Source organism: Hyposmocoma kahamanoa, unplaced genomic scaffold (assembly GCF_003589595.1).
Source record: "Hyposmocoma kahamanoa isolate Upper Pololo Valley unplaced genomic scaffold, ASM358959v1 226, whole genome shotgun sequence".
Taxonomy (NCBI): domain Eukaryota; kingdom Metazoa; phylum Arthropoda; class Insecta; order Lepidoptera; family Cosmopterigidae; genus Hyposmocoma; species Hyposmocoma kahamanoa.
In genome coordinates, this window is record NW_020653745.1 from 1,016,414 (window position 1) to 1,041,349 (window position 24,936).

Consider the following 24,936-nt stretch of genomic DNA (forward strand, 5'->3'; position numbering starts at 1 on the left):
GTGTGCAAATTATTGATTTCATCATCCATAGTTTATTTCTTTGGTTATTGGGATATTAGATTAAAAAAGAAGAATTTATTGTATAGTCTTGAATAATTTTTTACGTAACAGATAACGTCACCTATTGGTGCTTTATGTAAACTAGCAAAGGCTTAAAAAAATGTCAGCTACCCACCACAAGGTGGCGCTTACTCCATCTCAAAAATCCCCATACACGTTGTTTGAAATTAATTTTGTATATTTAAAATAGCAACACTTGGATAGAAACATCACAATAATAGCTACTAATTTTTGTCTATGGCACATACAACCATTTGTCCAAAATGGCTGAGACAGAAACGGATAAAAACACTATTATTCGACCCGAGAGAAACAACAAGAATTCTGTGACTGCAAATGGTCCCCGTCGTGTTACAATCTACAAAACCGAGACTGGTTTCGGTTTCAATGTGCGCGGTCAAGTGTCGGAGGGTGGGCAGTTAAGATCGATCAATGGGGAACTTTACGCTCCTCTGCAGCACGTCAGCGCTGTTTTGGACCAGGGGGCGGCTGAGCAAGCCGGCATCAGAAAGGGGGACAGGATCCTCGAAGTGTAAGTACTTAACCTATTCAATTTTAGTACATAAATCCAGTGCGTGTAACCGAGCCTCCCACTGTGTTTCCCATTATTGTTTGGCTCTTATTTCGTCTTAGCAACGTATTTTAGAGCCGGCTGGAGCAAGTAGAGATTTCTCACCGTTCCCAGTCCTCTAGATTGCGTTAAGAGTCTGTCTTACGAGTTGATTTACATAAGTGACATGACTCATCCTAAACTTGTTTTGTGAATGAAAGTGTTTAAAATTAGTCAGTAGATGTTTGTCTGCATTTTTATGCGCGTTTTGTTACGTGGGTTACTGAACTACACTCATAGTTATACTGGAACTACCAACAGTTAAGTAGCTTAGCCAACTCTACAGTAAACAGCTGAACTCATTTTCTAAAACTAAGATTTCTATGTTGTTAATATTTTGTAAGGCTTCCTGTTTACATGTTGACCTTACATCTATACAAAAGTTTATTCCACTTCATATTATAAGTACTCTGAATATTTAAGTTGAATAATATATGTGGTAAATACATTGATTTAGTAAGTTTGGTACAGCAAGATTCGTCTTTATACCTTGTCATAATATGTGCTACAATGTAAACTACAAAATTCTTTGTTGTATATATTTAAGCTACAAAATACAAATTACTTTCATGAGGTGTATTGAAAACATACAGTAGGGTATTATTATGACAGCATATTATTTATTTTATTATACAAATTACAAAATACCATTACCATCACTGACCAGAAACACCATGTATGTATTTGAAGTATGAATTACAGAATACATAATTCGTATTTCAATTACATGAAATTCTTAATAATACTATTATAAATCATAATACTGTCCAGTCCTCTATAAATATTGTGTGAAATAATGTGGCATGTTCATGGTAAAAATACCCAATCCAACCCAAGGTTCCATTTATTTGAGGTATGTACATAAATTTAACTTGGTACCAATGAATTTACACTTAAAAACTTAAGGAATATATAAACAATTTGTCGTTATTTACTTATTATGCTCATACTAAGTGATATTCACCATGTAGCAAAACAAATTCACTTACACAAAAGTAACTTAAAATCATGTTTTTATTTCTTCAGTGTTTGCCATTTTGTCTAGATGTTGCACAACTTCCACTTATTTACTTACTTATTTATGCTAAACAAAATTCCGTTTTGCAATAATATGGTTGATTTTAGATGAGATACATACACACATCAAAAAAAGTTTGCGATCAATAGCATAAGCTCCTATAATTCTTTAAATTTAACTTTATCAAGAAAAAATCTATGTTGTATGCTTTCTTTAAATAGGAATACCCTGTTTGAAATTAAAATATAAAACTATTTTTTATTATTTATTTTAAAAAATTGAGCCATTAATCATAATGTAATAGTGATAGAAATTTCATAGAAAGAAAAAGACTGTTTAATTAAACTTAAACAACAATTTATTATTAAAAGGTGTGAATTCAATATAAAATAACTCCTCCCCTGGCCCGAATACATGCGAAGATCCTCCTGGGCATGCTGAGGATCAAGTTATCCAGCATTTCCTGGGGTAACCTATCCCATTCTTCAATAACGGCTTCCCTGAGCTCTGGAACTGTCTGGGGACGTTGCTCACGGTTCCATACTGCTCGTTTAAGAGCATCCCACACGTGCTCTATTGAGTTTAAGTCGGGCGAGCCGGCAGGCCAGTCTAATCGTGTGATATCGTATTCTTGAAGAGCAGCATTGACTCGTTGAGCTCGATGTGCGGGCGCATTATCATCGACCAGTACAAATTGGTGCCCATGGTTTACTCGGAATGGTCTGACGATATCATCAATAGCAACTGCTTTGTACATGTCTGCTGTCATGAAGCCCCGATACGGGATCAAAGGCGTTCTAGCTCCAATCATAATGCCACCCCAAAAGGACACCGATTTTCCGCCTTGCTGAACTGTTCCAGTGGCAGTTCTTTGTCTTTCACGGTCGCCTGGTCTTCTCCAGACACGGACACGTCGGTTATCTGGATGAGTGCTGATTCGGGATTCGTCAACGAAGAGACAGTTTTGCCAAATGTTTTCGTCCTCACCTTCTTCATTTTGCCGAAGTCTAGCCCACTGCAATCTTCGTTGTTGACGTTGCCGGGAATTGAGCGGAGCTCGCCAAGACCTCCGTGCTCGTAATCCAGCCTGGTGCAAGCAATTGCGAACGGTCTGCGTGCTAACTTCAAGCCCAGAGGCGGCCCTGACTTCTGCTTTTATTTTAATGGCGTTGACTGTTGGATCACGGGCTGCCAGCAATCTAGTATAGCGCTTTTGGGCAGCTGTCAAAACAGTTGGCCGACCGCTGCGGGGTCGGTCAGCTAAATTCCCCATTCCGTGATACCTCTGCAACGTAGCCACGACACAGGATTGGGATATAGCAAGTCTGCGTGCTATAACTCTCGTGGTGTATCCTTCTTCCCTCAAAGTTACTATTCTAGCTCGTAAAACCTCTGATAATCCTCTTGGCATTTTTTCAATCACAACTTTCCGCGAAAAATATCTTGAATCGCTTATAATTGACTAAATCAGATTTCTGAATGAGCGTAAGCTAGGACTGAAAGCCTTTTTTATATGAAAAAACAATTGAACGGGGTCATTGTTTTATGTTCTAATTTATTTTTAAATAAAGAATCTAAAAAGAAGAAAAAATCATAATATAATCTACAGTAACAAAAAAGATTTCAGTTTTTCGAAGTGATCGCAAACTTTTTTTGATGTGTGTATGTATGAATGTGTGATTGACATTGTTTCTGCAATACAGTACATTGCTTGTAAAGAATTGTAGGATTACTGCATCTCAGTTCCTCCTGGAAGTCCAGCCATCACCTGACCGTGCCAATATTTATTTATAATAATTTATAATAATAATCCGCAACGGGATCATACTGATCCATGATAGGTGATCCAGAAACACGTCAGCTCCTGTCTCCTTCCAGGTTCTGCACAGGTGAATGTCTAGCAGCTACAATGTAGAAGTACTTGTTGAAAACACCATGTCTGGGAAGGGCATCATTAATAATTGGAATTAACTTTTACACTTAGCTAGAGGACTTGGGCCAATGTTGATTGATTTGGAGTACAGCCTATCTATAACCATTCAGTTTCAAGATTTGTCTCATAGTTGTTGAGTCACAACACTGTCCTTTTGTATCCCCATCCTGCCATTTGTTTGCCGCATATATTGCATAGGCATATGATCCACTACAGTGTGATGCTGTTTTTGTATATCCTTACCAGTTATTGGTAATCCCTTATATTGTTGTGGTTGTGCAAGGGTGTTATATATATGTATATTCATTTAGGTGCTTCAAGAAATTTCCATAGCCAATGCCTGTTTTAGTCTTGAAGGTGTATGTGAAAACCTTGAGCTCCTGATGGTTAAGGCGCTCAAAGTACCCTAGGAATAATTGTTTTTTAAATTCCTATCAGGAATATCGTCAAACATTGACACCTCCTCAGAACTGCATTTGAACATGCTTTCTGAAGGCCTATTGCGTTGAGCTCTCGCTTACTCTTGGTCGAACATGGTCTCTATGGATGCTGTCACTATGCAGCCAGTTATAGCCATGCATGTGAGCCTCTGTACACACTACAACTACTGTACTGTACGAACATTGTACTTTTGAGGTATGCATTGTTAGCTTTGAACACCAGACCAAGTGTCGTTTCTAGTGCAACTGTCTAAAAATCACACATGCCTTTATGGGAGACAAACCCTATTCATTGACAAAAATCCTGTGGCATTGCTACAAGCCAATTCACCTTGGTTAGCTTTTTCTGAAACTTATTATTTGTGTTTACCTTTGCGTTGTTTCCCCAAAGTACTTGACCTAGATAAACAACTGGAGTTCAGTGTTGGAGAGTTTGGGAAAACACAAAACATGAACGCGTAATGTCATCGAGAGACTATAATTATTCATTCTATCAGGACTTAACGATCCTCCGTATCCGTTGGGTAACATCACAAGCTGAGACCAAGGACGTTTCTCTGTTATGCCATATGACGAATTAGACACATTTGCTCTTTAGTCAGTGCTGCCCGACAATGGAAAAAGCATTTCTGGGTGGGTACATACGGCAACGGTGGAAGGTAAGACAATCGAAGCCAGAATATTCAGTTCTTTAATTCTGTTGTTCTTTACCCCGAATTGTAATAATAATAAAAACCCGTCAATAGTAGTGTTGTGTTTTTTAAATATGTAGTAGACACGCGCTTGGCCATAATCTCACCTCATGTTAAGCGACGATGGGACACGTTTGCCTAAAAAAGTGCCTATTCACTCTAGCCTTGAATAGGCCCAAATGGTACTTTTCGGGAAACACAGATGTGGGTAGAGTATCCCACTCCTTTGCCGTACGCATCAGAAAGGAGGAAGCAAAGCGTTATTTATTTTGTGCGAATAAGTAGTATATCAACGACATAAGGATGGAGTGTTCCGGACCTTCTAGTCCGAACTTCTAGTTCTAGACCGAAGGAAGAACGGTGAGGATGGAACTAAATTAAAAAGTTCCTGGGCACACTCCCTTAAATGTATCCGATAGAAAAGTCAGCCAATTGTGAATCCTTAGGTGATTTACTGCCTAGTTTCAAAGCAGCACCGATAGTACTTCCACTTTAAAGCAGACCTTGGAAATATTGCGCCTTTTCGCTGTTTCATTATCCAGACTTTACGACGGCGTCTATCGCGAGCAACCCTGGAGAAGTTGATTGTGACATAATGCCTTTTGGATCGCAATTTATTGTGAATTGCCTCCTTTATTTAGCCTACCATCACATATACACAAACAGTAGGGTTGACTGTGAAAACAGAAACTGGTGCTGTAGAAGACCCTTCATATAGAAGGCACTTTCCTTGGAGCAAACGAAATTGATACTGAAGTGTGTGATATTGCAGCACTTTTAATATAACTGATATTAATCTCAATAATATTACATAAAAGAGGTTGAAATTTTTTACTATGGAGCTTTCTGTGCGCCATTGTGATATAATAGTAAAATGGTGATTAAAATGAATTATTAAAAGTCATCGAACTAAAGTTGTTGCTTATGATGTTAGTAATAAATATAGTCCTGCGAGGTTGTTAGTTTTTTTATAAATAACCCTGAGTATTTTACGGAGACAGTTAATATATGTATATAATAGATAGAGGATGTAGGTTATATTTTTCTGTGTCTAATCTCCAATTGGAGAAGATGTGGGTTATATTTTTCTATATCTAATGGAGCAATAAACATGTTTGACGTAATTTCACTTATGTCATTCTTCCATGAGGGGTGCGATATTGAAAATATTTACTTACAAGTATGTTATTAAATTCTCATGACTGTAGTTACCATCACAATGCAATGGCGAAACAGTGAGAATGCACAATAACACTTAGTGTTTCTATGAACCTTTATATAATTATATGAAAATCTGTAGTGTTTTGGATTCCAGGTAATCCATAAATACTATTATTTTTTTAACTTAACTATTTAAATTGCTATTCAATTATAATCTCTTTATTTTAAATTCCAATAGAAATATAATATACAATCGTAGATTATTATTTGTAATTGAATTTATTAACTGTGCTTTTATGTTTGTTACCTAATGTATAAGTATATATAATAATAATAATAATAAAATTTATTTATTGAGACAACTGAGATTCAATCAAATGTTAGTAGGTACAGACTTAAAACTATATTAGTACTTATATTTTACCAGTGACTTTGTATTATCTATTAAGTGCCGCATAATTGGGCACTCATTCCTGTCAGCAACTGTATAATATGTTAATAATATTTTTGATACTTATGATTTCAAACAGCTCTATCGTGTATATTATACTGAATACTGAAGTGATGAGTACATCATGACTGACTGACAAAAATTACAAAAAAAAAAAGAAAATTAAGAAAAAGAAAAAGAAAGGAACTCACAGTTTGGCTATTTTTTATGAGAGTCCTGCCGATACGATATTTACGAATTAATATAGCTTATCAATATATATTTATTTTTTACACAAATGTTGCATGCGCATTTGACCTCCGTCTCACCTAATAGAAAGTGACGATGAGGTCGATGATGGAGCATGCACACCTAAGTAATGCCTATTCATTCTCGCCTTAACAAGGTCCAAGTTATGACGTTCAGGGAACAATTCTGCAGGCAGGGAATTCCACTCCAGTTCTCCATATAAATGTGGAAGCGTAACGCTTCGTGTGTATTATGGAATATCCACAACGTAGGGGTTGAACCCAAGCCTACGTCTAGTCCCCCTATTGTGAAAAAGGGAAGGCGGAATTAAATCGTCTAATTCCATCGCACTCTCTCCGTGATCCTGTAAAGTTCGGTATTTTATTTTCTCATGGCCTTCGGAAAAAGAAATCCTTTATTTTTCCGAGAGCCATGATTTTTCATAAATTACAGTGAATAATCTATTGTTTAAAATATTGACCATAAGGTTACGATGACAGTTATCGCTAGCGACCGCGTTAAATGTTTGTATACAAAATATTCTTTCTTCTTGTGACCGCTAGGGGCGCTGGTACCATACAAAATTGTGAAGAACAGAATGATTTTAAGGGAAACTAATAAACCACTCTCGACAAGGTATTAGTTTGAACAGCGTGTCTACTGAATGTTTTTAATTTTGATTAGTACACACACGGTAACATCATACCTGTCTCCCAATTGGAAGGCAGAGAGCATGAATCTCCACTTACTACGCTCCTGACAAACCTCTGTCGGCTTTTCTACTCGTGCCAGGATCTTCATAATATTATTATGCACAGTCATGGTATTTCTAAATTGCGTTTTTTAAGAACATCCTCAATCTGATCGAGATTTGTACGTCAAGATCTACCTCTCCTCACGTTGCCGTTCAAATTCGTTTTGGAAATTTGTGTCTTCAGTCTATTAACATTATCCATCCTTTCGACATGACCAAACCATCGAAGCTATCCCTTTTCTGTCCTGGTCACTACATCATCACCACAATGCACCAAATGTCAGATACGGTTACAGCGAAACGCTGTTCTCTGAAGCCGGCGTGTTTATCAAAATAAACGGAACCGATTTGTACCACTCACTGCAGAGAGGCTGGTCTTCGTCCTTTACACTTTGCCCGTGGTTAATTTGAGTAGGTACTAAATTCAAAACTTACGTTATCTAATTTCATAATACATAAACAGACTGTCAGAGTATAGTTTCTTTTGCCTTGTTACTATTATCTTTAATCAATAAAACAATTTATTTGGCGTGCTATCCAGTATCCGGTTTTCTACTTTCCGATATCCGGCCATATTTATATACCAAAATTTAGGCCGAATACCGATATGCGTTTCATCTCTAATTATTATCCGAAATGGAATCAAACATATGCATCAATGCGTCCATAAAAGGGAAATTTTACCGTTAACCTCACTTGAAGAGCGGGTTGAATATTGCAGTGAAATTACAATCGAAAAGCCCATCTCCTTTGTTTGAAACCGATTTCCTGTTACATCCAGTGTTATCTGGTACCTTTAACATGGACCAATTCGTCAATGCCTGCAATAACTCAAACCTCGTGACATTAATGATTACCAAATGTTTAAATAGCTCATTAACGCATTTGTTTATTGTTCTAAATAAGGTGACCTACAACCGTTGATCTGCGTCTGACCAGCGTCTATCTGCGCTAGATGTCGTACTTACAGATTGAGAAGGTTATTTTTGACGTAATCATGATTAAACCTTTCAAAGTTTTTCAACCTAAATCGGTTCATGGGAAAGTTAAACAATTAACTGTTTTAGTTTTGCAGAGAATATGACTTATAGAGTGAACAATAAGTTAATCAAATGGTTATTTAGATGGCCTGCCGTTTTCTTCTCGACTTATAACGTTTCACTGTTGGTGGGACATGTGAGTTGGAGCATATTCTTTTCGAACGCCAATGTACAAATATCCTGGAACTTTAACTCCGTTATCAGTTAACACTGTCTACTACGCAATTTAGTTTTGTTTATTATCTCATTGCAACGTTTCTGTTATTACAATTACTGTCATTACTAGATCATTATTCGTGCACTGCAGTCGCACGCATTCATCAGTCCCGAGTATAGTTGTGGTGTAATGTACATTGTGTGAAATAATATAGTTTAAATCGGTTTTAATTATTTATTTTAAGTCTGTTAATACGGTTTACTACAATAAAATCAATATTGTAATAAAGATTCGTTAAAAAAACTTTTTAACACCTAAGTAATTGACTATTTTTATTATTATTTTGACCCGTAAAAATCGTAAAGTAATAAAAAGATTAATTTTGATTCATTTGTAATACCTTAATAACATCAAATATTAAATATATATTGCAAGAAAGTGTCAAATTAATGGTCTTTGTGTCAATGGTATTTGAGTGCGAAATTCAAAATGTCAGTAGTGGAAAGAGGAGGGCGGGGGGACTTCCGGTATTGTTTCTACTATTGCCCCGTTTCCGGTTTCGAGATCTATGATTTGGAGACTCCTGAGCAGGCTAAGGCAGCAATTGGGTAATACTTTTGCTTCTTTAAATTAAGGCGTTTAGGTCATTAACATTAACACTTTTCACAACCGCAAAAAGTCTTTCCATTGACAATAAACCTTGTAACCGTTACTGTTTGAAAATAAAGTAAAACATACTAACCAATCATATTGCTTTAATATCACATGAAGTTCTTTATCACACCAACAGCAAGGCTGCAGTACGATATTCCATCTAACCAATCACAAGACAGCAATTGGAAATATCCCATCAATCATAGTAATATGACAATAGACGATAATAGAGTACATTGGCAACGTGACAGACAACGAAATTTAAAAAAATAGATTTCGATATTGTAACATTATCAGTGCATTGCCTCATTAGGTCAGAGGGCACCACGAGAGGCCGCGTTAAGTCGCCGCTATAGGTTAGGTTACCTATTAATGAACATGATTTATTTCTTGTATTTATTGCTAGCCTTTTTGTACTAAGTTTCAAAGGTCGTTTCCGATCGATCGTCGATGATTTTACGAATCGCGAATATAAAGGGCGTCTCACGGCTATGCCACACGGAGGGGAAGTACCTTAAACACCGTAGATAGAAAATTTTACTGAAAATTTTACTTCATTTTGATTTTAAAGCCAATTCGGACTGCATTCAAAGATTTTTAAATAATCGCCTGTCTGAAACGGGAATCGAACCCGCCAAATATGAAAAAAAGCACCTGTAGTTTTACTATACTGAATGAAAGCCTCAATCATTAGGATTGGTTTTCTTTTAAATAACATAGCGTCTTAAACTGCCTCTGTGGCCTAACGGTTACCATGCCGGACTGCCACGCAGAGGTCCCAGGTTCGATTCCCGGGCCGGTAGAAATAGTTGTATGGCCTACAATTATTTCTCTCGTGAGTTTGGATGTAATTTGTGGTTGTCTATGTGTGTGTCCATGGCACCCGCGACACAGGGTTTCCCTAGTGCGGGGCTATGTTGAGTGTGTGCGTTATTTATTATTTATTATTTATTAAATGGAAGGAAGACCATGAAATTTAATATTTAAAATATTACGTACATTTAACTGTAACTTACAATCAATTTAAGTTACCAAATGCTCAAAATGTGTCCCATTCTCTAGAATCTAAAACAGTAGAATTTGTATACTACTGTATAATTTAATAATTTTGCTTATTCATTTATCTTTTCATGGTAAATGTTTAAAAAAATATGTCTAAGTTCAGTTTGAAACTCGTGCACATTGTCAAACGAAATATTTTACAGGTTCATTTTCCTGAGTAAAAATTCAAATTACATGTTAAATTTCATGGTCTTTCTTTTATTTAAGATGCTATGTTATTTAGAACAAAATAATCCTTATAATTGAGGCTTTCGATCAGTTTAGTAAAATTACAGGCGTTTGTATTTTCACATTTACCGGGTTCGATTCCCAGCTCAGACAGGCGATTATTGAGAAATCTTTGAATGCAGTTCGAATTATTTTTAATATCAAAATGAAATCTTCTTTCAGTAATTTTTTTTATTTATATTGTATTTAAGGTACTTTCCGTCCATGTGGCATAGCTGTTGGACGTCCTGTATATTATTAAACGTAAGTACTAGAGGTAATTATAGTAAAGAGTGGGAGTATAGTTACTTCTTGGTAACAGAGATCGACAATTCAAATCCTTATTACGGTATGTTTATTTGCGTGGGAAGGAGGAAATTCTCATGGATGCCATAGGTCCTGTCCTACTGACCTACGCACAACATCTTCCCCTGTTAGGTACCTGTTGCTTTTAATGTTGCAGCTCTCTTTAATCTGTTAGTTCATTTCTAGGTTGCTGCTGGATGTAGGCCTCTCCTAATGTGCGCTATTTCGCCCGTTCCTCATTTGTCGCACCCATCTGCTGCCTGCAGCCTTTTGCAGAGAGTTACTCCACCTGGCCAGAGGGCGTTCTACACTACGTTCGCCAAGAACTTGTTTCCCCTATTGGTTCTTCGACAGATGTGGCCCTGTCACTGCCGCTCCATCTTGCTTGTTCTATCAGCTATGTCGACGACCTTGGTTCCCTGTCGGATAAATAAATTTCTAATCCTATCTGGACTTGCCGTACCTACCGTGAGAGTAGAACACACGGATTGAAAACCTTTGTTTTCAAACGTGGTATACTCTATTTTTTCCCTCAGAGCGGGACGCCTGTAATTTTTTTTAAATTAACCTATTATGTCCCACTGCTGGGCAAAGGTTTCCCTCAAACGTGGTATACTCTATTTTTTCCCTCAGAGCGGGACGCCTGTAATTTTTTTTAAATTAACCTATTATGTCCCACTGCTGGGCAAAGGTTTCCCCCAAAATCCTCCGGTATACCTATAACCAGAAATAGAGACAAAATGTCATATAATTTGTTTGAAAACTATTCTGCCAAGTCATTACGGCGACAACTGCACTCCGATTGGCCAGCCCGAATTCGAAACAATTGACGAGTGTCGTCAATTGTTTCACTTGAACTCGACCAGTTTAACTTGAGCTTTTCTACAATGGGCGAAAATTGAAAAAATTCGTATTTAATATTTAATTACAGATGAAATGTGGTTTCGTTTATTTTGTAATTAGACGTTTCGCTGTTTTTCCACACTACCGAATGGAATAGCCCCCCATTGTTAGAGATAATTATCTTTATTACAATAAATACAGAATATTTTTGGAATATCCATAGACGCACACACAGGTCAGTTGTTGGCGCTGTACTATTTCAGCTTTCTAATTAGTGATTTCAGCGCAAACGAGAGTTCATATTTAAAAGTGATATAAGGCCCTTTTGCCTGGTGAGTTGCCAGGGTTGTATGGCCTTTATTTCGTCGCTATTTCTGGTTGTATATTCGATGGGCATGGGTAACGAAACGAATCGAAGTAGTTTTCTAAGCACTGCTCAGCTTAGCGGACAGTTAATGTATTTTTATTATTACTAATATTATTAGTATTTTCATTACATAATTAGGTGTAATATATAGAGTAAATAAAAATATTCCGGGTCGGACCAGCCCCCCGAAAGCGGCACCCGTTCACGCGTGTAGAGTCATCGCGCTCCTCAACTATAACTTGAGGAAGGTATAACATGTCTCGATGTTTGTGGCATTACTCCACTAGTTTGTTATAATTTATTAATACAAAGATCGAACACTTCCTTCGATCCAGCTGCATGCAAACCACTCTCTTCGACTACCTCCGTGGTCGAGTGACTTTCACACCGGTTTTCATGGTGTCGCCATCTCTGATGTCCTGGCCGGGTCAATGTATTTTTTTTACAACAAATTTTTCTATATTATCTCGGTCTTTGTGGTAACGTCGTTTCCGATTTCCATGACACTACTTACTTTGGGATCAGAGACACGTATGTGATGTAGTCTAATATATTTAATTATAGTATAGAGGTATATGAAAGCTGTATGTAACTATGATTAATTTCTAACTTACGTACATTTGTGAATATTTACTTTAATTTGAATATATCTCGCTAAAACGGTGACTTAATATATTATAATGTGTAATGTAATATATAATGCATTGGCATTAAAAGTATTTTAATTGAACAGTCATATTGCAAAATTGTGGACTACGTGTTAGATAAACATATATGGAAAGACGTCATGAGTCTAGATTCCACACAGTTATGATTCAAAGTGTATTCTATAGCATTTAAGTTGATTTGAAAAGAGCAATCCGTAGAGTTTCTAGTGTAAAAATTTTACCTATGGAATAATTAATGATTATTTGAATTTGACTGGGGCCTGCGTGAGTGCGTGCCGGCCCTTTACCATGTACCTAGAAGAGACCAGCACACGGCAGTGAGACATATAATGAATAGGTTAACAGTAATGATGATATATTTAAACGGCCGTGTTGCTAAATCCAGTTTACTTGACCTAATGCGATATTTTAAAGTCGAACTTATTTACTGTTCGTCGGCGGCGCACGAGTTGTGATATGCTTTGCTTTTTATAAACATTTTGCTTTGTTTAGACTAGAACTCACTTTGGTAGTTAAAACAATCCTGTTATCACATTAGATTTGTTAGCAGCAAAATGTACCTGCAACTACTAGTACGTATTATTGAGATATTTTTTTGTTAACTGACTATTATGATATTAATACAAAGATAGAACATATTTACATAATTTTTTTTTCGACGAGTGGCGAGTATGTCCTCATGCTTCCTCCAGAATTGTTCGTCACATAGGTGCAGTCGTTTTTTGGTTAATAACCTTTCATTATAGTTTAGTTATAGGAAGAGAGCGAAACATCAAAACATTTTCGAATTCTGTTGCTAAACTTCTAGAAATTGTAACTTATCTCCATAAGTTGTGTTTTTCACAATTGAATAATACGTGTACCAAACCATAAATTCCCTGTAATTACCTGCGCAATGTACTCATAATTTCTCTAGCTACACTACACTTTCTAGACTAACTAATGCCCCACTTTGCTCCGTGCACTGCCAATGTAAACAGGCCTTATTAAAACCTAGTTTTACTGTCGCCACTAATGCCGCCACTTTTCACATTACACTGTAATCGTGTGCCCTTCATAAAAAAGAATTCCAACTCCCGTACAAATTTCAGTTACTCAGAACATCGTGAGGATTATTCTGAAGACATGGAGTTTTTAAATGTTTATCTTAAGACACCGTGTTCTAAAATTAGTTCCACCTGAAATCAAAGCAAGGGTCGTTGAAATATTCATGCAACTGCCGTGTACGACAAATGTACTAGACGTCGTTTAAATACTGACGTAAATGTTTAACATTAGCGTGTATAATCCTTTGTTTTCTAATTCGTATACAAAACTTGTTAGGGAATTGACTAGATGACGCCATTATTAATGGATGTAGACGGGTTGACTTTACGAGTTAAGATTGACGTAGGCTGGGGAGACAAAGGAGGCAGTGCGCCCACCTTCTTCCCCCTCCGTAGACTGGGGTCGGGGGACCGCTTCCACCAAGTCACAGGGTGCCCGGGCACCCTCCAAAGAACTGGGCCCGCTCCCTGCTGGCCATCTGCCGGGACGTCCCTGTAGTATGTGCAAGTGGATCCTAGGGCGTCTCGCTATGGCGGTTGAATTAAATACTAGGTTTTAGTGGGTATATACGGGTCTACCGCCCGGGTATCGCATATAACTCGACGCTCCCCCGAGCCGAGCGGCATGCGTAACTAAATAAGATAAAAAAAGGTAAAGTTAAATGCTCTACGTATAGGAAATGAAACTATTTTTCCGGATTTAAATCGCGTATATTTGTTTTTTCAATCAAACCGACGTTTCGGGCCCTTTACAGGTCCCATGGTCACGGTTGACTGAGGTGGTACAGTCTTCAGCCAGTTATGTCTAATATTAATGCAAACCACCCTATTTTTTCACTGTAGTTACAACAGTTATTAATCAAATACCTTATTTTTAATTTTACAAAGAAACATTCCAATTTACGCTACATTAAGTTATAAAAATTATTTTATTGAATGAATTTTTATTAAGTTCAATATATTATTAATTATTATTAATATTAATATTATTAATAGAAATTAGAATAAATTAAAACATATTAATTAGTACTGCAGTCTTATGTCTGTTTGGGATTTTTAATTAGGTAGAGGAAATACTGGATCCCAAATTGGTGGTACGGAGAAACCATCTTCCCTGTTGAAATTAGGATGTTTTTTAATTTCAATGGCCTATCGCAACATCCTGGGTAGATAGGACTTCTTTTGCAAGGACCTGGGGTTTGTCAAACTTTATTGAATGTGTAGGTTTATCCATGACATGCTCGCAGACTGCAGACTTGTTTACGCGACGGTGTTTGACATCAGCTATATGTTCTTTGACGCGGGTACAAATACTTCGTTTTGTTTGTCCAATGTAATAGAGAATCACGTTTTCATTCACGTTTAGGACAGACATTCTTTTTTGTTGGAAAGAGGGTACCTCAGTATTGGTCCCATTTGAATTTAAAGAAAATATTCCACCTCTAAGGGTGCCAAACTAGGGGATGAATCCGGTTTCGCGCACTTTTCGGTTACCATATAGATTTTAAGACTTTCGTGGTTATTCACTAAATGATTATCATTTTCGGTTACCGTTTTCAATAAAACTTGGCACATAGATGTAATCCCACAAACTTTTGATGTCGGTATTTTTGTTATTTTAGTTCTTTTACAATTACAATATTGTATACCAATCTATTTTAATAATTTACTTTTAATTATATGTATATACTCACATTTTTGTAGTTTATATTTTGTTTTACAAAACAGGCCCTGTCTAGTTCAGGAGTCAGCGTTTCGTACCCATACTTATAAATCGTGTTTTGCTTGCCCTGTACTAATTGTGAGGTTAAAGTATTTGCATCAACTGGCATCAATTATTATTGCCAGTTGGAAAAACAAAACAAAAATAATTTCTCGCTGTGAAAGACATTCCTTAGCTACTTATTCTAGAATAAATAAAAATTACTTTGAACCAAAAGTAAACTTGAGATAAGTACATCTATCTCTTTCGTCATTACTAAGAAAATAACAGAAGAATTTAGACTTTATTACAGCCTATTGTTAGTGCAGGCCTATTATAGGCAATGGGATCTTTTTTTTTTTATTGTGACTCGGCAAAATGACTGCACCGCGCCTGATGGAAAGTGCGAATACAGTCCAGAGATGAGAGTAACGAATGGAAAACACAAATATCTTCACTCCGTCACTATCATTTTGCCGGTCTGGCCAAATGCTTCTTCACACTACGTTTGAAGGACCCGATGTTATAGTAGGGAGGGAGTACATGCGCCGGGAGTTGGTTCCACAATTTGATGGTTCGGCATAAAAACGAATTGCCAAACTTTTTAGTGCGGGACGGTATTGAACTGACCGTCCAACTGTGGCCAACGCAGTCCGGCACGGGTGGTCCGCTGATGGACGGGAAGGGATAAGGTTGAACAACTCTTCAGAGCACTCACCGTGGTACAGGCGATAGAATACGCTAAGAGACGCTATATCTCTGCGAAGCTGTAACGACTCCGCATGCTCAGTTACATGAGGATCGTTGACAACACGGAAGGCGTAGCGCTGCAGTCCATCTAGGGCGTGGAGCAAGTACTTGGCAGAGCCGTCCAAAGGTGCGAACAGTACTCCATGCTGCTTCGGACCTGAGCTTTATACAACAGGTATTGCAGCTCTGGAGTAAAAAATCGGTGCACCTTGTTCAGGATGCCAAGCTTGCGCGACGCGGTACAGATGACGCTCTCGATATGCTCTAAAGTAAAGTAGCACAATTATATAGCTCTTCTAATTTACGCTATTTTAAAAGTTTATTTATTTATTTATTTATTTATATAGCTGAGAGGTTGCGTGATAGGGGGTTGCTTTAAATATGCCTCATTTAAAATATGGAATGTCCGGCCTCTTGTACGAGGGGCATTGTTTCATCGTTACCAACTTTCTGACGAAATATATTATATTAAATATATATTCGAAAATTTCTTATAATTTGTGTCTTTTTTTTGGTATTCATATCAATTGCCATCAGCTGTTCCTTGACCATAAAAAACAAAATTCTACAGGTAATGACGAATCCCAAATTTTTAATTTAGATATGTGACGAGATAACCGAGGTCAAAGGTCATGTTAAATCTATAAGAAAAATATTGTATTGTAAAATTTTAGCGCGCTCGAATGTACAAGACTGTGAAAAAAGAAAACTAAGAAAAAAAGACCAAAATACTTCGGTAGGAAGTCGACACTCTGCCTAATTTTGTTTTTGCGTATTTTGTAAACTTAATTGTATTTTTAATTATCGTTCGTACTCTGGTGTATGGTTTGGTCATTTTTAATGTAAGGACACACTACTCCCTGTTTGTAGTCCTGTGCAACTCAGTAATAGGCCCTTATTAATCGTAATTTTCTTTTAATTGACGTTGATAATAATGTAAACAAAATCTTCTTTATTTACAGCAATGGCGTGAACGTCGAAGGCGCTACACACAAACAAGTTGTAGATCTCATAAAATCCGGAGGAGATTGTCTCACACTTACCGTCATCTCAGTAACCCCGAAAGTGAGTATTTCTAAATACATGTGGTAGTTTATAAAATTGCAAGAAATATGATAGTCGAGGTAACAATAGTAAGTTAGGTACAACATAATTGACCAGAAAATAAAGTTAGGCAGGCAAAACTTCGACGTCACATGATTAAATTGTCAATATTTCATAAATGCTTAAATTAATTTAGATTTTATGTAATACTAATTATTGCAAAAATTCGTTGAAGTCTTGTCTTAATTTTTTTATAGCATGTTTGTGTTAATTCTTGCGCGTCACACTGTTGGGCAAGGGATTCCTCTAAAGTAGTTATTGCTTAATAATGGCATTAGATAAATTTTTGCTCGTAGGAGGTTAGTTTCAAAAGTTTTTGTAGTACTTTCAGAATCTTCGAAATTCCTTTATCAAAAATAGTGTTCAATATAATGGACAATATTGCAGAATTAGAAAATTACAAAGACATTACCAACTACAATGAACTACCCAACAAAACGTTGTGATGAAAGGAGACCCGCGCCTAGCATTGGAACATTTTTTTATAATAATAAGTGACAGGGCGAACAAGTCGTACGCCTGATGGCAAGCTACACGTCTATCCATAACAGTTGTAGAGCCACTCAGAACTTGAAATCGCAAAAATCTGACAGGCACTGCCACTGCGTCTGTCACCCTGAGGCATAAGTTGACAAGCCCCATTTGCCTGTAATTTCGTCAGCACATTTACCCTTCAAAACCGGAACACACTACTGCTGCCATTACTGCTTGGCGGCAGAAATAGCTAAATTGGCAGTACTATCCCGGATCATCACTGTCTTATCGGTTTTTTTTCAGGAAGCAGAACGCTTAGAACCATGCGACGACGGCTCAGCTCCTGTAGGCGTCATAGGCGGAGCGGCAAATTCTCGTGCAACAGTTTACCAGCGATACGATTACACCGACAAACGGTCACTGCCTGTGTCAATACCAGATTACCGCATGGTTATGGAACGAAACACCGGCAGATCATACGTAGCGTTCAATGTACACATGGCTGGCAGACATTTGTGTAGTAGAAGATATAGGGAGTTCGCGCAGCTGCATCAACAGTTGAGAAAAGAGTTCATAGGTGAGGGCTGTTTTACCGACAGTTTATGTTTTCACTGACGATATGGATTTCCTGTTTTATCGACTGACATGTTATTGCTTACTGTTTTACCTACTAAGCTCAATGTCAACGGTTTACCAACTGTGGATCTAGTATTCATAGCTTTTATTACTTTGGCACTAATTATAGGAAACAGTACAATACGTAGTGCTTGTATAAAAGTAAAAAAAAAATATATCTAATTTTAATTCATTTCACATACTATTTTTAACTAATTTCTAAATCGTGTTTCAAAAACAAATAGTAAATTTTAGACTCATAACAAACTATGTGAAAATTAAGTGATAAGGATAAAAATATATTAAACCAGCTACTTGATGCGTAAAATTGAATGTATCCATAGAGATTTACGCCATAGAATCGATAAATTGAATCGGCTATCTTTTCAAATTGTGTTGCTTGCGTCTGTACTAGAGCATAATACATGCTTTGTATACGGGTCATTTTCTTTTGTTTTGAGAGTAATCGTTCAGATTTCGTAGAAGATATTTAATCGATTTTTTTTTCATTTCTTTTAACTTTAAATCAAAAAGTCGTCATACTCTTGCTATGTGACAAAGATTACACCCGTTGTTCTTGGCTTAATTAGCTGTCAGTCCTTAACGAGTTTAGACTTTGGTATACTTTCACCCCCTACACCGGTTTTAGTCTCTTCATATATCGTTTTTACAGTGATTTTTTTGTTTACAATATAAATTTACAGCGAAAGATAAAACACATACACGCTAGTCATAACGTAGTTAAATAACATGCGCACGCGCCTCTGCAGTGCAGCACCACTACCGCGCAGATATCGGTCAATTAAAACATCATTGGTTTATTTACATGCTTATCAACACGCCTGTCTCCCACCAGGGTAGGCACAGATCATACACCTCCATTCGTTTAGGTACGCCTCGGTAATAGACTGTCCAATCCAACCATTCCAAATACAAACATAAAAGGGAAAAGATACTAGGAATTTTTTTATGCACATTTTCTATCATAGTTTCGTTTATATGTGGTGGTAATTTAAATTGACTTTTTAAGGACATCTCAAACCTGACCGACTTACGTATATCTAGATCTACCTACCCCACGTTTATGTTGTTATTTATAGAAGTGATTGTTTCAGGTTTCAACTTTCCAAAACTACCTGGGAAATGGCCATTTACGCTGAGCGAACAACATTTAGATGCCAGAAGAAGAGGTCTTGAACAGTATTTAGAGAAGGTAAACTAATAACATGTTTCCTATGGGTATCATTTTCAATGTGGACTCAGAAGCAATAGCAATAAACACAAAAGCGATCTCAAAAACATTCACTATAAATTAGTTCCACCAGACCATGCCAAAAATGCAGCTCGCAAAAAAACAGTTTCATGCATTAAGGAGTGTTTTTCTTTTATTCTTCATATACAGATACCGGCAAACATCTTGATTAATGACCTTGAATGCGCAGAAATGCATTTTAGGTCTCTTTAATGGTGAGGTGCGGGTAGCGACGGCGGGGGAGTATCGTATTGATCGCGTGATTGGTAGATCAGGACCTCTACCTTGAGATTACAGGGACAGTTATCGCTAGCGACCGCGTAAAATGTTTTTATACAAAATGTTGTTTCTTATGACCGCTAGGGGTGCTGTATAATTTCCCGTACAAAATTATACAGTAATTTACACGGTCGCTAGATGAATGAATTGCCTAGTCTCTAACTAGGAAATTCCCTTTACTATGAGTACCAAAGCAACATAACTATCCAGAAACTAAAACCAATTTAGAAAAGGCCATTTCTTAAATTGGTTCCATCTCTTATTAGACCTTTTCAGCCAGCATCCACACTGCAGACCGTTGGGCTGCCGAGGTCGTCAAATTTATAATATTTATACCAATATATGATTACACTTCATCATTGACTTACAAATGGACGTCGGGTCCGCGCTAAAAAGTGTCCGCACTTGTAAGTAGCTAAAATCGTATACAGAGCGCGACACTCCGCTTTAGTCTTCATTTGTTCTACTGACAGCGCGATACTGCGATGACATTACAATTTAAATTTCGAATAGGTTGACTTGGGACATTTTTTTCGTGGTTTTTGTATTAGACCCGTCGTCCATTTATTTGTAAGTCAATGCACTTCATAAGCCGTTTTTATATAGATATATTTCTATCGCTTTCAGGTGTGCGCAGTCCGCGTGATAGCAGAGTCAGACGCTGTCCAAGAATTCCTAACGGACTCTGACGACTCCTCCAACCCGTCCCCAGTAGACCTGAAAGTTCTCCTACCAGACAAAGAAGTGGTGACAGTATCAGTACTCAAAAGTACTAACGCTGATGATGTGTATAGAGCAGTATGTGAAAAGATTGGCTTGTCGAAGTCCGTTCAAAAGTATTTCTATTTATTTGAAATTGTCGAATATAATTTCGGTGAGTATTACGATACGATATTTGTTACTTTTTTATATCAATACAAATTCGTAAATTCGTTTCTGTTTGTGTATGACATTACTCGCTTTATGTACTTGTTGTCTAGGAATTTGATATTAATACTTGGAAATGTTAAGAAAAAAGAAGTTTACCTTTTATTTTAATAATATTGGTGTTTGTAGCTCGTTGATAATATTTTGTGTGTTACAATTGTTTTGTGAGGGATTGTAAAAATGACAATGGCAATTTAATATAGGCACTTGATTATTTAGTAAATAATTTCATTTAATGAGTGGTTATATTGTTTATTGAAACTATTTAGTGTTTTGTCATATAATAATAGGAATAGCAACAAATTTTTGTATTTTTAAGATGTATGAAATCATGCCTTTTGTATTATATTGAATTTTTGTATTACTTATTTACAGGTATGTTGTAAGATATTACATATATATTTTTGTTAATTTTCAGAGCGCAAACTTCAACCCAACGAATGCCCCCACTCTTTGTACATCCAGAACTACTCGACTGCCTCCAGTAGCTGTTTGTCAATACGCAAATGGTTGTTCAACCCCAGAACGGAGCTGCAGGTCGTCAACGAGGACCCAACAGCCGCTGCTTTTATTTTTTGGCAGGTGAAGAACATTGTCGAAAGTTTTTTTAGACTTTAATAGTTAGTTAATTTGAAGACTCCATTTTTGGAAAAATGGTAGGTTAAATTTGGAACGTTGAGTCGAATAGTTGAGTAAGTTGTTACTATATTAGAAGGTACACGTCGTACTGGGTTTTGGTAGTCCCTAACGACGCAGTGTTATGTAGGAGGTGTAATCTGTTATCATTAACGACTATATTGCAATCTGGTTTTGTAATATAAATGTACATTTAGTTTTTTTTAATTGAAATGCGAGTTGTGAATCAGGTTCGAGTTAATCGTAAAGAGCGTCATTTGCGTCGTCGAGTTGCGTTTTCTATTAGCTTTAAAATGACAAAGACGTATCGTCAGTAAGTGTTGGCGGGTCGTGTGTATGTACAACGAACAAAAAGGGACAATTGTCTCGGCTCGCGTGTCGAACGGAAGTCCCCGAGCGTGCCGCGTGGCGAGCGGGGCGGGGGCCGGCAGTGACCGCGCTGTGTGCAGGCCGTGGAGGACGTGAACCGCGGCGTGTGCGCGGCGGGCGCGCGCCTGTACCAGCTGAAGGCGCTGCAGGAGGTGCGGCGCGCGCACGACTACCTGGCGCTGGCGCGCGCGCTGCCCGGCTACGGCGACGTGGCCGTGCCCGCGGCGCGCGCCGAGCGGCCGCTGACGGCCGCCGTGGGCTTCGGCGGGCTGCGCCTGGCCGCGCCCGCGCCCGCCCCCGCCCCCGACGCACTGGACGTGCCCTGGGCGCTGCTGCGCGAGTGGCGCGCCGACGACGACGCCGCCGCGCTGCGCGTGGCCTACGGCCGCCGCGACCAGCCGCCGCGCGCCCTCACGCTCTTCACGCCCTACGTGAGTGCCTCCTTCCTCGCCGTTCTCGGGTCGCGTTCGATCTCGCCGTCGTTACTTATTCCGAAACAAATGTACCTGTCATTTCACCGACGCCCTCGCCTTCCAACAGACAAAAATAAACAAGGTGACAGTACTTCTTCGAGACTCCTGCTACTAAACTGTTCAACTTCTTTTAAATTCATTTCTAACAAAATTTAGGACGAAATTTCCTACCACAATAACATGTTCATATACATGTCATATTCATTACTGAAGATTTTTTTTAAACCCTACTTTAAATTTACTAGTAATAATAACTATAATATTTTTTTTGAGAAACAAACTACAGCTCAATCTTCCTTGAAGATTACATCTATCAAATAAACTAATCCCCTTTAATATTAGAAATAAAAAGTTACGTCAAATTAATTTTCATAAATGCAACCACCCCACCATAATAATAAATTGACCAATATTTAATCAAAACCATCACGTGATACCGTTTATTCTTTTTGCAGTATCAGTTCCTGTGCAACTGCTTGGACAGAATAGCCGAAGAGAAGAACTGGGTAGATACCGGCGAATAGATCCTCCCGGTTAATAGAAATAAGCGACACCAGGTATTATTGCCATGCGCTGCGGTTTTACATTATTCTAATGGTAACACCGAACCCCATTGGCTTAAAACGCATACTCCAGAGCCGTTATATTTAAACTGTACATACGTTGATATATTATTTTATGTCATAGTAACATTTACTAGTTACTTATGATATTAAATTATTACCAGAATCCCCATTAATTTGGGTACAGAGTTAATTACAATCTTGAAATGTGAAAAAATCAACTGATGCACCAAAATCAAATATTATTTTTGCTATACGATAAGAAAAATGTAGTTGACAAAGGCAAGTACAAATTTTTTGTAAAATAATGCGGCTTATATAGGTTTTACATATTAAGTATTAATACCGCGTGAAACAAAAACAACTTTTTTTGTCAAATTTTGATCTCAATGTCAATGTCAACGAAACCAGTGTTGCCATAAACATGAGTACGTGTAAAACGGCAGCGCTTTTAGTTTCCTATCATTATCAATAAATATTATACTAATGTTAATGAAGTTTCCAATTTATCCTGAATATTATCGATTTCATGAAGTTAAAGAACGTTTGGTGCTGATACCAGTCTAGTATACAATTTAAGTCTACAGACGACTACAAAAGAATATTGTTTTATTTTAATATACATACATATAACAGTGCATAGTCTAAAGTGAGGCTATATATAGTCTCCGCATTAAGTAAAAGCTACTGCGACAACAAGGGCACACACTATTTTTTCATCACCTGTCATCATCGTGAAAGTTGCTAACCGCACATGATGAATCAATGCCTGTGTTAATAAATCCATTTCAAGTGCAATACCTATATTCAGATCTTACTTGAACAGCTGTCTTTATAATAAAAGACGACGTGAGGACCTCGGTGGCCTAACGGTTTATACTGTAGGCGCTAGATGAGGAGACCCCGGGGTTCGATTCCCGATAGGTTCAAATTGGGAAATAAACTTTTCTGAATTGGTTAGGGTGTGCTGGGAAGTGCACCAGAGTGAATTCCGTTGTACTGGTAATCATAGTACAACGAAGTCTCCAGTTGACACCAGGCGTTGCGTTTTGTTTGGTTGTTTTCTTAATGTTCGTTCGCGCCAAGCTCAATGGATGGTGCCAACTAAATTTGGAATTGAGCGATTAAACATACAAAAACCGCGGAATATTTTCAAACGCCATCCATTGACGCTTTATTAAATTACGTAGTTGAGAGCAGTCATTTAACCGTCCAAAGGAAACGTTATTAGGACAATCTGTGGAATATAAGATGTATGACATCTTAGCACATTATTTAACGGTATGAAATAATAAGCGTTTAGTCTTAAAAGTAAATTGTTTTTGCTAGGCTAGCATCAGCACCGGACGTAAGTTTTCGTTGAATAATTTATTACGATAATGTACTTAATTACGACAATTGCTCTTACCTTGTTATTCTTATGATTATAACTCTAAAAGTTGCATGAATTTATTTACACAATCTTACACGTAAGGCTCTTTTATATGACTACAGTGTAGCTCTATTGTACGATTTGTTTTTTTTAAATACAAGTTAATATGGTACTGTTAGCAGCAAAATTGTAATTACAAGTAAAGGTTTCGTTATAATTATTACCCGATCGCTTTGTTCGCACTCAACGGAGTGTAATAAACTTTACTTTAAATTCTTGTGACAGTAATATCAATATTACTTATTGCTGCTAACTATACCTGGGTGCTTGTTTGAAAAATAGTAAAATAAATTAACGAACTAATTATTCTTTTTATAGAAAAATATTATAGTTAAACTTAGCATCACACTTTTAATATAACATTATATTATTAAAATAATTTAAAATAGTCATAATGTCAATATTATTACGTTATTAAGTGTATTTAAGAACCGCCTTTGCTATTTTTAATTTAAAATTTTATAATTGAAACCGGGAATATTAATTTCTAAATATTTTCTCTTTATAATATTGTTAAAATTTCTCTAAAAAGTGCTCTCAAAAAAATAATTAGGTAAATCATTTAGAAAAACCTAGGAAAGTTGATTAGGCTTCTTTCTAGCTAGAATAACATTAGATGTCATTATTGTTAAAGATTAGTCAAAAGTTGGCCATAACTCGAGA

The 24,936-nt window shown here is 37.2% G+C and overlaps 1 protein-coding gene across 1 annotated transcript; it reads left to right on the forward strand.

The window, feature by feature from the left end:
* The first annotated feature begins 323 nt into the window (after window positions 1-323).
* LOC113228305 (sorting nexin-27) lies at window positions 324-24,708 on the forward strand. Its single transcript, XM_026461565.1, has 8 exons — window positions 324-592; window positions 17,112-17,214; window positions 18,031-18,304; window positions 19,458-19,555; window positions 20,501-20,747; window positions 21,219-21,382; window positions 21,886-22,236; window positions 22,734-24,708. The coding sequence occupies exons 1-8, from the start codon at window positions 324-326 to the stop codon at window positions 22,800-22,802; spliced, it is 1,575 nt and encodes a 524-aa protein (XP_026317350.1). The 3' UTR covers window positions 22,803-24,708.
* The last annotated feature ends 228 nt before the right edge of the window (window positions 24,709-24,936 follow it).

Coding starts and splice junctions, on each gene's coding strand:
- LOC113228305 (XM_026461565.1), top strand. CDS start 324: ATGGCTGAGACAGAAACGGATAAAAACACTATTATTCGACCCGAGAGA. Junction 593..17,111: donor GGGGACAGGATCCTCGAAGT/GTAAGTACTTAA, acceptor CTTTATTTACAG/CAATGGCGTGAACGTCGAAG. Junction 19,556..20,500: donor TTGAACAGTATTTAGAGAAG/GTAAACTAATAA, acceptor TATCGCTTTCAG/GTGTGCGCAGTCCGCGTGAT.